Raw genomic sequence first — 12,404 nt, 5'->3', positions numbered from 1 at the left:
GCCCGGCACTATCCCCGCCTCCCAACTACCAGTCCCGCCTCCCACCACCAGCTCTGGCACAGACCGTATAAGTCTGCCCAGCACTATCCCCGCCTCCCACCACCGGCTCTGGCACAGACCGTATAAGTCTGCCCAGCACTATCCCCGCCGCCCAACCACCAGCCCCGGCACAGACCGTATAAGTCTGCCCAGCACTAGCCCCGCCTCCCAACCACCAGCTCTGCTACCCATTCTAGGCTAAGCTCCTGAGGATCCCTTCCTTCTGCACAGGATTCCTTTATGTTTATGAAATATCATGGCACTAAACAGTGGTGACTCAGTGGGACTAGATTTAGCAGCTGCTCACGGCGTGTTTGACTGGGGAGAGTGAAAGGAATTGATAGTAAAACCAGAAAGTGAATAAGCGGTTGTGTGGGTGTTTGGGAGGTTTTAGACTAGTTAAGGGAGGTGCCCAGAATATGAATAGTGATTTAAATAAAGTTCAGGAAGCATTCGTTAACAATCTCTGTTCGAATGTGTAAATCTGTGTTATATTTCTTCGAAACATAAGTTGTGCCCCCACAGTACTCACTTTGAGATTTTCTCAAATACTCCTGCCAATCATACCATTGTCAGGCGGGTGTTTAGCCAGTTAGATTTAAAAAGAGACTATTTCCTATTTACTTACTAGTAAAAAAGGCCCGTTTCTGTATGAAATGAAACGGGCGCTAGCAAGGTTCCCCCCCTCCCCCGTTCTCTCCCTGTGTCCCCTCCGAGTTGCATGCGGTCCTCCCTCCCCTCTGTTTGTAGACAGGAGTGGATGTAAGGCTATGTAGTGCAATGTAAGCAAGGAAGGCAATTTCGTTAATCTCCGTTTCCCCTGCCCCGTGCAGCCGTTTTCGCCATACACTGAAAAGAAAGCAAACCTCTGAGGTGCTGCATCCACGTTGTCGTTGAGGTATTGGCGGGACAGCGAGCGGCTGCGGCGATGAGCATTGGGGAGGAGGGTGGGTGAGGGAGGGCTCAGGGCGGGGGGCGTAAGCAAGGAAGGCAATTTGGTTAATCTCTGTTTCCCTTGGCCTGTGCAGCCGTCATTGCCATACACTGGAAAGAAAGCAAACCTGTGAGGTGTGGAGGAGGGTGTTTGAGGTGGACTGTGGGCGGGGGGGGAGGGGGTGCAGCGGCGACTCGGGAGGGGGAGGGAGAGAGCAGCGGGTCCAGTAGCAACGGGGAGGGTGCAGAGAGAGAGAGGGTGTTTCTGATGGGCGTCGTTATTTTCGTACGTTCATTGTGGGCGCCATTTTTGTTTTGTCGGCGCACTGGAAGGTGATTGTGAGGCAGGGGGAGGAGTAGGGAAACACGCTCTTGTCCCTTTCCATTGGGTTCGTTGCGTTCAGCGATGAGTTGACTATAATTGTTCCGCCCTCGACGTCATCACGTTTGACGCGAGGGCGTGGCAGAGAGACATGGTCAGTGGGGTGGCTTCACCACCACGAAGTTACGAACCCTTCAGGGAGGTGGGTGGAGCTTGGGGCTTCATTAGAACATTGGGGTTGCGAATTATGTCTGGATGGGGAGTGGCTGTGGGTGGGTGTATGAGTGAGAGTGAGTGGTGCTGACAGGCTACAACAGTACAGGGCTTCAGTGTTTCCCTGTCACACAGCTTCAGAATTTGAGGTGAGAATTATTTATATATGTTTGACTTTCTTGCCTCACTGCTGGAAAGGTAGGAACTGAGCTTGTATACTGTATTTTATTTATTTGATATACCGCTGTGCACAGGCAGTAAAACAGTGTATGGTACAAGCCGTGGGAAGTTAGTCTGCTTTTAAAAAGCTCCCATGTAAAACTTTGCCCGGGCAGTTCTATGCATCTGCCTTCCCTAACAGGATAAACCGTATCCTGCCTTTGTAGTGGTCTGAAGTCACATACCTGTCTGTGTTTTCACTAAGGTTGGTTCACCGTGGTTTTGCGTTAAGCCCTTGAAGGTCAAAGTGCTGCTGAAATCCAACCAGAATCCTTTAAGCTGATAAGATGCCTTGCTGGTGATATCACAGAACAGAGCCCGTCTGGAGGAGGTTCTCAGATTTTCCTTTACAAGGAAAGGGATGGGGAGAGAAGTATTATGGGGGAAGAAACTCAGTCTGTCATTCCAAAGGATTCCAGAACTTTCTGCCTTTTTAATGTTTTACAGGGCTTTTATCTGAAAGGGAAAACATTTCTCTCCCCTGCATTACAGATCAAAGTATTTTTTTTTTTTGTTTGTTACATTTGTACCCCGCACTTTCCCACTCATGGCAGGCTCCAGGTTGGCAGCAGTATGCTGTTGTGTGGTGAATTTTCAGATGGAAACAAAACATTGAAAATAATTCATTTTTGTTTTAGGTCAGCTTTTCTGATTTCTGACTGGGAAGCACTTGTATGATTATCTCAGAAGTCCAAGTACCAGTTAGCGAAGTTTGGCTGTTTGAGCAAATGATACCCCCAAATTTGTAGATTATTAAACAAGTCGATACGAGCCGGTTCCTCCAGCCAGTGATTAGCTGTGTGTGTGTTGGGTGTATACTGCCTAGCTATGGACAATTCCTGTCAATGCAAGTAAAAGTAGAGCTATGCTTTTATCTCCCACAGGTAGGTGGACTGTTTAAAAGATATAAGGTGTTTGTTAGTATAAATGGGCATTTCGCTTGCTCTGTTTTAAATTAAAAACATTGTGTTTTGAACAATTAAATCCCTAAGGGAAGAACTCGAGAGATTAATTTGATGTTGAGCTTGCTGCTTGGACTGCTGTTGCTCAATCCTTTTACTCATCAGAGTTAGAATTTTATTATTACGTGTATGTTTCTTTACTGGTGTTTCATGTGTTGATGGATTACGGATTACTGTATTATTTTGGTCCAATTTGAATGCTTCAAGTGAGTCCAGGTCAAACTTAAATTCACCTTTAATTTTGAAGTGTAGATAATGTTTGTGGGCAATGAGGGTTTGTTTCCCTTCTCCGCTATTAATAGCTAGATAGCTGGAAATTCTTGATGTGTATATTTTGTATAATGATGTGGCTGCAACGTGTGCTATATTTTAAATGCATTAATTTTATTTACAGGTGTATGTGGCACTTTAACAAGCAATATGTAGACAGAAGCAATTTGGGTATCAAACCAGTAAATGTGGGTGTGAACTGAAGGAGTTAGGAGGAATCACTTTATCAGACCTCTTGTGAAAAAGTGTGCCATACTATTTACATTTGCTTTTCCTCTTTCTTCCTGCAGGGGGCACTTGTTCAGGCGTGGTGATGTGTTTTCACTGAGAGGCCTCTGGAAAAGTAAACATTGCTGGTGTTAGTTTCATGTTAGCTAGAATTTATAAGTATGGTTTTCCTTTTTTTGTATTTCAGAATATCGAGAAGACTTTGATCAGACCTACGGCGTTTAAACCAGTGGTACCCAAGAACAGAAATACCTCTCTCCAGTACCTGGTGACACGACCTGCGGTGGCAAACATGACAGAGAGCCACGGAAGCCTGAACCTTCTCTTCAGTGGGAATTCTGTGGGGAACACAGAGAAACATAACTCCTTCAGCTGCAGGAACAGCACTCACTCGGGCACAATGTCGGACTCTGGACGAAACTCTCTGTCCAGTCTACCCACCTATAGCACCAGCTGCAGCCACCAGCTGGAGCCGGTCAGTGTCTCCATGGGTCACATTAATTTGGACAGTCACAGTGGTGTGAATGGGTACCCCGAAGGAAGCTCCAGAGTGCTAGCAGGCCCTTCGAATTCTGACAGTGGGCGTTCTTCCTCCAGCAAGAGCACGGGCTCTTTAAATGGCAGGGGGAACCCTTCATCGGACAGTGGCTCCTGCGACCGTTCCCCTGTCAACAGTGATGAAATTCTCATCAGGGAGCTGGAAGAGAAGCTTCGGGAGAGGGAGGCAGAGCTGCAACAGCTAAGGGAAAACCTGGACGAAAACGAAGCAGCAATATGCCAGGTAGGAGAATAAAGAAGAGCTTTATATATAAGCAGGATGTCATATACAGCGCTATGCCCAGAATAAACTGTACATGGGTGTAATTCTGAATTTCCTAAGAGAAGCCACGCTTGAACGTCCATGCGTGCAGTAAGATAAAACCAGGCCTCTCTCAGCGTATCCTACTGGGTATGGAGCCGAGTGGGTATCCTGTCATGAGAAAAAGAAAGAAGATGAAAACAGAAAAAAAATCTCTGCTCACCCCAGGACCTACTCCCATCTCGGCTACATTACAGCCCATGCTTTTTTCTTTGGGCAGGAACGATCCCCTGTTGCTCCTGCTTCACCCTCCTCTCTCTCTCTCTCTCTCTCTCTCCCTCCCCCCCCCCCCCCCCCCCCACTTGCTAGCACTAAAGATTGTGTTGGGGGATCACTCCTGCCCACAGAAGACCCGTGAGCCACATTATACTGGAAATGGGACATCTGATTAAGTGGGAGGAGAGAGTGCTGATGGGAGGAACCTGACTTTTTTTTTTCTGTGTCTCTTCCCTTTCGTTTTTGTTTTAAAGAACAAATGAAATAAAATGAAAAAATGTGGCATGCCCCCCCCAAAAAAAAACTTTATAAAGAAGCTGTCGATTGAGGGATGTGCACATGGCTTCCCCTTAATCCCAGCATGGGAAGCAGTGGGATCTTTTGCATCTAGTTGTGACGAGAGGAAAAACCTGAGGTAATGATGGTTGAAGATTTCAGTTGACCCACCCGGGCTGAATTTTCTTAAATCAGGAGTGTCATTTAATGTTCTACATCACTTCTGTGCTTCAATATCTTCTGGCCTGATGCCTTACTGCTTGTTCTTTACAAAGCCTTAACTGCATGTAATGATCTTAAAGCTTTGAGCTATGTAATTCAGTCACTATATATATATATCTTATATAATAATTTGCTACGTGAATGTTGTAAAGTGTCTCACTGGGATCGTAACCACCTGCTGACGTCTCTGGCCAGCAGTAGAACCCTGCTTGCCTGACGTCAGCAGGGGGTTACGATCCCAGCGAGAGATGCGCGTTGAAGAACAGCGGGCGCGAGCAGAGACGTCCCTACGTGCACGTCGCCCCCCCTCCAAAATTGCCAACCCCCACTCTGCTACCCTCCCCTCCCCCCCTCGCCTCGCGAGTCTGCTGCCTTCCCTTCGCTCTCAGCTCTGACTCTGGTCCCGCCCTCCTTTCCTGTTTCCACAAGGGCTCTTCTTTGGTGGTTTTCTCAAGTCAGGAGCAGACAATTTCCTGTCAGTGGTCCACTGCTTATGGAGAAAGCTAATTAAGCAAATGTCATCAGTGTATGAATCATGCAAAACACGCAAAGAATGCAGAATGACCCCAGAGAACTTAGGTAAAAATTAATAAAATTAGGAATAATGGGATCCCTGTAGAACTCATTAGCCCATATGTCAAGGGGTCAATAATTGTTTTTCCTAACAGACTTTGAAATCACATTTATTTTAAGAAACTCCTAAACCAATTTAATACACTACTCCAGTGACTCCTGCTTCACCCAAAATCCAGTTGTGCAGATAATGGCAGTTAGTAAGGTTATCTTTACGTGTGTAAAAGGAGCAGAAATCTGTGAAGACTGAGCCAGAAAATGTGGCCACAATAAAAAAAATAAAAAACTGTAACCACACCCTCGTTTCTAAGTTTCCAGGTTTATTCATCTTTTAATATATGGCCAATTGGAATTACCTTCTTAGTGGTTTATAATAAAACCAAATAGATGTCCAAAGCAAGAATTCTGCTGCACGACTTATATTCCACTAGTGTCGCTATGCTCATATTAGCCCTCTCCTCAAGTCACTTCACTGGCTCCCTATCCATTTCCGCATACAGTTCAAACTCCTCTTGTTGACTTACAACTGCATTCGCTCTGCAGCTCCTCAGTACCTCTCCACTCCTATCTCTCCCTTCACTCGTCCCCAGGAACTCCATTCACTGGGTACATCTCTCTTAGCTGCACCCTTCTCCCTCACCTCTAACTCCAGACTCTGTTCCTTTTATCTTGCTGCACCATATGCCTGGAATAGACTTCCTGAGCCGGTACGTCGTGCTCCATCTCTGGCCATCTTCCAATCTAGGCTAAAAGCCCACCTTTTTGATGCTGCTTTTAACTCCTAACCCTTATTCACTTGTTCAGAACCCTTATTATATCATCCTCACTTTAATATTCCCTTATCTCTTGTTTGTCCTGTTTGTCTGTCCTAATTAGATTGTAAGCTCTGTCGAGCAGGGACTGTCTCTTCATATTCAAGTGTACAGCGCTGCGTATGTCTAGTAGCGCTATAGAAATGATAAGTAGTAGTAGTAGTCATCGCGATTCCGGAATCTTGCAACTCTTTGGGATTCCGCATGGAATCTTGCAACTCTTTGGGATTCCGGAATCTTACTACTCTTTGTCCTTTCCCCTTATTTGCCCTCTTCTCCGGCATGGCCGCGTTGCTGATCTGCAAGGGCAGGCTTCTGTTTCTGTGAGTCTGACGTCCTGCACGTACGTGCAGGATGTCTGACTCACAGAAACAGAAGCCTGCCCTTGCAAGCTCACCTTTTTGATGCTGCTTTTAACTCCTAACCCTTATTCACTTGTTCAGAACCCTTATTTTATCATCCTCACTTTAATATTCCCTTATCTCTTGTTTGTCCTGTTTGTCTGTCCTAATTAGATTGTAAGCTCGAGCAGGGACTGTCTCTTCATATTCAAGTGTACAGCGCTGCGTATGTCTAGTAGCGCTATAGAAATGATAAGTAGTAGTAGTAGTCATCGCGATTCCGGAATCTTGCAACTCTTTGGGATTCCGCATGGAATCTTGCAACTCTTTGGGATTCCGGAATCTTACTACTCTTTGTCCTTTCCCCTTATTTGCCCTCTTCTCCGGCATGGCCGCGTTGCTGATCTGCAAGGGCAGGCTTCTGTTTCTGTGAGTCTGACGTCCTGCACGTACGTGCAGGATGTCTGACTCACAGAAACAGAAGCCTGCCCTTGCAAGCCCACCTTTTTGATGCTGCTTTTAACTCCTAACCCTTATTCACTTGTTCAGAACCCTTATTTTATCATCCTCACTTTAATATTCCCTTATCTCTTGTTTGTCCTGTTTGTCTGTCCTAATTAGATTGTAAGCTCGAGCAGGGACTGTCTCTTCATATTCAAGTGTACAGCACTGCGTTCGTCTAGTAGCACTATAGAAATGATAAGTAGTAGTAGTAACAGGGGAGGCATACGCCACATAGTACAACCATCTTCAATACATGGAAAGAGGAGTGGACTGACAGTGATCTGGGCCCCTGGGCAGTAAGGAGGTCCTGGCCCCCTAAGCACCTATCAAAAGTAATGAAACTAATGGAAGCTAGGGGAGAGTGGGCCCCCCTACTGCTGTAAGCCCTCAGACACTGCCCTGCAGTCCTAATGGTCAGTCCGCCCCTGCATGGAAGAGGGAATGTTTCTGATGTCATCAATTATCGTCCAGTTGCCTCGATTCCCCTTCTGATGATAATATGGAAGAACGGGTTACCAGTCACTTCGACTCTTACTTAGATACATTTCAGCTACTTCATATCTCCCAGTCTGGGTTCCGAATAGGGTTCAGTACAGAAACAGTGGTGGGCTTGCTAATTACTCTTGGCAATCGGATGTTGAGTCAGGGTTGTTCTTCTTTAATAATACAATTTGACCTTATTAGTGCCTTTTGACTTGGCCGACCACCAATCATTGCTTTATATCCTGCATGAATTTGGAATTGAAGACAGGGTTCTCAGTTGGTTTCAGGGTTGTTGTTTTTTTAGAGACTAGATTTTATATGGTCAAAATGAGAGGAGAATTATCTAAGCCTTGGGGGTCTCATTGTGGTGTCCCTCAAGGCTTACCTCTCCCACCCTAGTTACTGACTAGCTGCTCTTATTGCTAGCCGCTTTGAACCCGGATGGTAACTTCGGGTTATAAGATCTTTTTAATGTAAGGTAATAAGTGAATGATGTTGTGAAATGGCTGTCTTCTGTGCAGAGGTCTGCCTGCCATGGAAATCTAGGTCTGGCCGGTAGCCTGAATGTGCCTGTTCAGTCCATGTCCTCTCTTGTCTTTGTGCCAGGTTTATGAGGAGAAGCAGAAGCGATGTGAGCAGGAGATGGAGGAACTGCAACAGAGCTATGCCTTGAAGATGAAACAGGCCTCACAAAAGGCTCAGCGGCTGCAGCAGGTGCTGCAGCTGCAGATCTTCCAGCTGCAGCAGGAGAAGAAGAAACTGCAGGAGGACTTTTCCCAGCTGCTACAGGAGCGAGAGCTGTTGGAGAAAAGATGCGCTTCATTTGAGAGAGAACAGACTGAGCTGGGACCTCGGCTAGAGGAGACCAAATGGGAGGTTTGTAGCAATAGTTATGTTGATATGCGTGAAGGAGTAAGGTTGGGAGTTTGTTTCTTTGTTTTTGTTTTTAAAAAAATGGGGTGGGGGGGGGGGTGGGGGAAGCATGCAGAGGACGGCTCACTGAATTCTTTCTCATCCCCTCCATTCACACGTGTGTGGGCAGCTCTGCTGTTTCCGTGTGTCTTTGACTTAAAGAAGAGAGAAGAAGGTACAGTTGGGGGTAGGATGGGGGTACATGTGGGTGATATGGTGGTTGTAGAGGGTAACATAGTAGATGACGGCAGAAAAAGACCTGCACGGTCCATCCAGTCTGCCCAACAAGATAAACTCATATGTGCTACTTTTTGTTTGATTTGTACCTGTCCTTTTCAAGGCACAGACCGTAAAAGTCTGCCCAGCACTATCCCCGCTTCCCAACCACCAGCCCCGCTTCCCACCACCGGTTCTGGCACAGAGGGTAGTTCTAAGGGACAGAATGGTAGTAAAGCAGTTTGAAAGGAGCAATTCTCTGTCTGCTGTGTTTCACTGTATCTTAATTTCTATTATACAGAAGCAGGCCTGTTTTGTTATTGAAATGCATTGGGCCATTTTTTTTAAGGGCTTGTTTCTCTGGAACCCCCACCCCCCAGTCCGATTGGGCCCATTTTCAAAATTGATGTGTGTTTTACTGGTTTTTCCCCACCTGCCAAAATTGAGTTTGTTCTGTTAAATTTTCAGAGTTATTTTGCCCTCCTCAACCCCTTATGTATAATTCTTTGAACTTCATTGGGTTGGAAAAATAAAAAGTAAAGCAGGTTGTTTCCCAGGTAAGCTGGCAAAGTTGTTTTGTTTTGTTTGTTTGTTACAAAGATAGTCAGTCAGCTCACTGTGATAAAGTATTTGCATTCATTACTTCCATCATTTGACCTTTTATTTAACATATCTCTCCTTTTTTTTTTTTCTTTTTATTACATTTTGCGTGCTTGCATTTCCTTCCATGTCAGGTTCCATGTCTTCAATTATCTTTGGTTTTATATTTTGTTTTGGTGGTTTTTAAATTTATTTTTGTCACTTTTGTCCTCAGGTCTGCCAGAAGTCTGGGGAGATCTCTCTTTTGAAACAGCAGCTGAAAGACGCTCAGGCCGAGCTGGCGCAGAAAGGGAATGAGATGCTGCTGCTTCGGGCCCAGCTCCGGGAGGCTCGCTCAGAGCTCCAGGCCAGTGAGGAGCAGCTACAGGAGCTGCAAGACACTGCCCACACAAAGACTCTTGAGCTGGAGGTCTGCGAGAATGAGCTTCAGCGCAAGAAGAATGAGGCTGAGCTACTGAGAGAGAAAGCCGGCAAACTCAACCAGGAAGTGGCCAGCCTCAGAGAGGTGGCGGTGGCCAGCTCCCGGCATGGACTGGGCCATTATCACGAGCAGGATGACCCCTTTTTGCTTTACGAAAGTGACGAGGCCAAGGTGCAGCGCCAGAGCGCGGATACGCTGCAGGGCTTGAGGCAGCAGGTGGAGCGGCTGCGGGGCGAGCTGCTGTATGAGCGGCGGCGGAGCGAGGAGCAGCTGGAGAACTTCGAGGACGAGCGCCGGACGTGGCACGAGGAGAAGGAAAAAGTCATCCGGTACCAAAAGCAGCTACAGCACAATTACATTCAAATGTACCGGCGCAACCGGGAACTAGAAAGGGACGTAAGGCAACTGACGCTGGAGCTGGAGGCCAGGGAACTGGATGAACTGGACTTGCATGGGGCAGAAGTACAGTTTGAGGAGATCACGGCTACAGAGATCTGAAGGCTGCAGCAGCAGCGCCCAGCACTACCTCCGCCTTTATTTTTGGACTTGCCGTTGTAATCATGGAGCTGCCAAAAAAAAAAAAATGAAAGCACACACACACACACAAACAAACATATGTACAATTATAATTATAGTACACAGAGGGGAGGTACTGGACACTCGATGTGTTGTGTGCTTCTGGTTTTAGTTACCTAGCTCTTTGGGAGTTATTGAGAGCCTGTGACGGACTAACGCTTGTCTTGGGGCAGGCTATTGTAGTGGGAGAGAAAGTGAAGCCAGACTTTCCTCCCCCCCCCCCCCCCCCCTCCCCGAAAGAAAGGCTAGAAATTTGTTGTATTGGAAGGCGATTTCAGCCTTCTGTTCCCATCAGCTCTTTGAGCGGTGTGTTGTCTGTTTGGAACATGTTGAAATATGATGTTTGACACAGCAGATCTGTAAAATGTCTGGATGACGAGCATTTTTTGTGTTTTGCTTTATAGGGCATATTCCACTGCCCCGGACTCGGGGAGTGTTTTTTCTTCTAAGCATTTGTAGCGATGGAAACTTGAGCCAGAAGAAAATGTATTGAGTAGCCTGCATTTAATGATGCACTGATTATTTTATTATTTTTCCTCTTCTGCCCACCCTCTGTTTTTTTTTTTTTCCTGCACCTTTTCCTCTTAGGATCCCTCACTAGGGTAGCCAAACTGTGGAGTCACAACAGCAGCAAAAATTGAAAAAGAAACTTTTTTTAAAACCCAGGGTAGCGGTGTCATCGGACTATGCAGGCTGACAGGCCTAGTATAATTTAGCCTGCATGGACTCAGTGGGAGGTGAGGCCTACAGCAGCATTGTTGACCTATGCAGCATACCCCTTGCCGGTCAGGTTTTCAGGATATCCACAATGAATATGCATGAGATTGATTGATTTGCATATGCTGCCTCCATTGTATGCAAATCTCTTTCGTGCATATTCATTGTGGATATCCTGAAACCCTGACTAGCAAGGGGATACTCCAGGAGCGACCTAGGAAACACTGGTATGAGGTGTGGAAGAAGAAGGTAGGGCTGGGTTCGCAGGAATGTTAAAATGGGGCCATGGGTGATAAAAGCTTGAGCAGCACTGTTTTATGGAGAGACTCCAGCAGGGCTAGACATAGGGTATCTAATGCCCTAGACGAGCTTCCAGCCATGCCCCCCCCCCCCCCCCCCCCTTCCCAATAGTCAAGTATTTCCCCTTCCTTTTCCTATATCCTCTCCACTGTGTCCAGCGTCCCCCTTTTCTTTCTCCCTGCTACCACCTCCCCTGCCTCCAGTATTCACATGAGCAAGAAGTACAGCGTGGAGCCTTGACAGCAGGCCCACATGCAAGACCTGCCACTTCTTGACAACAACTTCTTGTTGGAGGGATAGGGGTGCAACAGGGCTTGAGCAGGCACTGAAGCAACTTTCAGGTGCGGCTGTTGTGCTGATGCCATGTCCCCTCTCCCCCCCCCCCCCTCAACTTTTATCACCCTATGCAGTTGCCTGGTACACATACTAATGGGTCCAGCCCTGGGCCCCAGTAATGAGTGGCTTGTTTACTTAACCAAGGGAAAAGGGAGTGGAAGGATTAATATACCCAGGGGCGTATCTGCGTGGGGCCACAGGGGCCTGGGCCCCCGCAGATTTTGCCCCGGACCCCCCTACCGCCGTTAACCCTCCCTCCCTCCCTCGCCTACCGCCGTCACCTACCCCGAGGTCCGCTTCTTCCGGCTTTTTAAAATATTGCTTCAGCTGGCGGGGGACCCCAACCCCCCGCCAGCCCAGCCGCGATCTTTAACTTTTTCATCCTCGTCGTGCAGCGCGCTGTGAAAGCTGCATGCATCTTCAGTTCCAGTTGGATGGAGTCTGACGTCGCAGCCCCCGCCAGCTGAAGCAATATTTTAAAAAGCCGGAGGAAGCGGACCTCGGGGTAGGTGACGGCGGGGGAGGGAGGGAGTGTTAACGGCGGTAGGGGGGGTTGACGGCGGTAGGGGAGGGCTATAATGTGCCCCCTCACTCTAGCCCCTGCCCCCCCTACCGCCGAACCTCAGATACGCCCCTGAATATACCCTGATTTCAGATCGAGGTTAAGTTTGATGAGCTTGGTTGTCTATGGGATAGAGCAGGCAAGTATCAATTCTTTTTTTTTGGTTGTGGTTTTTCATGACAATTTTTGCTGTTTTTAATAAGATTTTCTCACCCAGTGAGCCTTTATAGGTAATTCTTAATTCATTTAGGGACTCCTGCTAAGAGAAAGAAGGAACAGCAGTTCACATATT

General features: G+C 47.1%; 1 protein-coding gene across 1 annotated transcript in view; it reads left to right on the top strand.

Moving 5' to 3' along the window:
• LOC115459324 (leucine zipper putative tumor suppressor 2 homolog) overlaps positions 1–11,053 on the top strand; it is a 33,437-nt gene extending 22,384 nt beyond the window's left edge. The window contains exons 2-4 of the mRNA XM_030189167.1: positions 3,374–3,967; positions 8,079–8,348; positions 9,415–11,053. Of these exons, the coding sequence (XP_030045027.1) occupies positions 3,374–3,967; positions 8,079–8,348; positions 9,415–10,119 (1,569 nt within the window). The 3' untranslated portion in view covers positions 10,120–11,053. The remainder of the gene's footprint in view (positions 1–3,373; positions 3,968–8,078; positions 8,349–9,414) is intronic.
• The last annotated feature ends 1,351 nt before the right edge of the window (positions 11,054–12,404 follow it).

The sequence above is a fragment of the Microcaecilia unicolor genome, unplaced genomic scaffold (assembly GCF_901765095.1).
Source record: "Microcaecilia unicolor unplaced genomic scaffold, aMicUni1.1, whole genome shotgun sequence".
NCBI lineage: Eukaryota > Metazoa > Chordata > Amphibia > Gymnophiona > Siphonopidae > Microcaecilia > Microcaecilia unicolor.
This window is presented reverse-complemented; position numbering and strand designations above follow the sequence as displayed.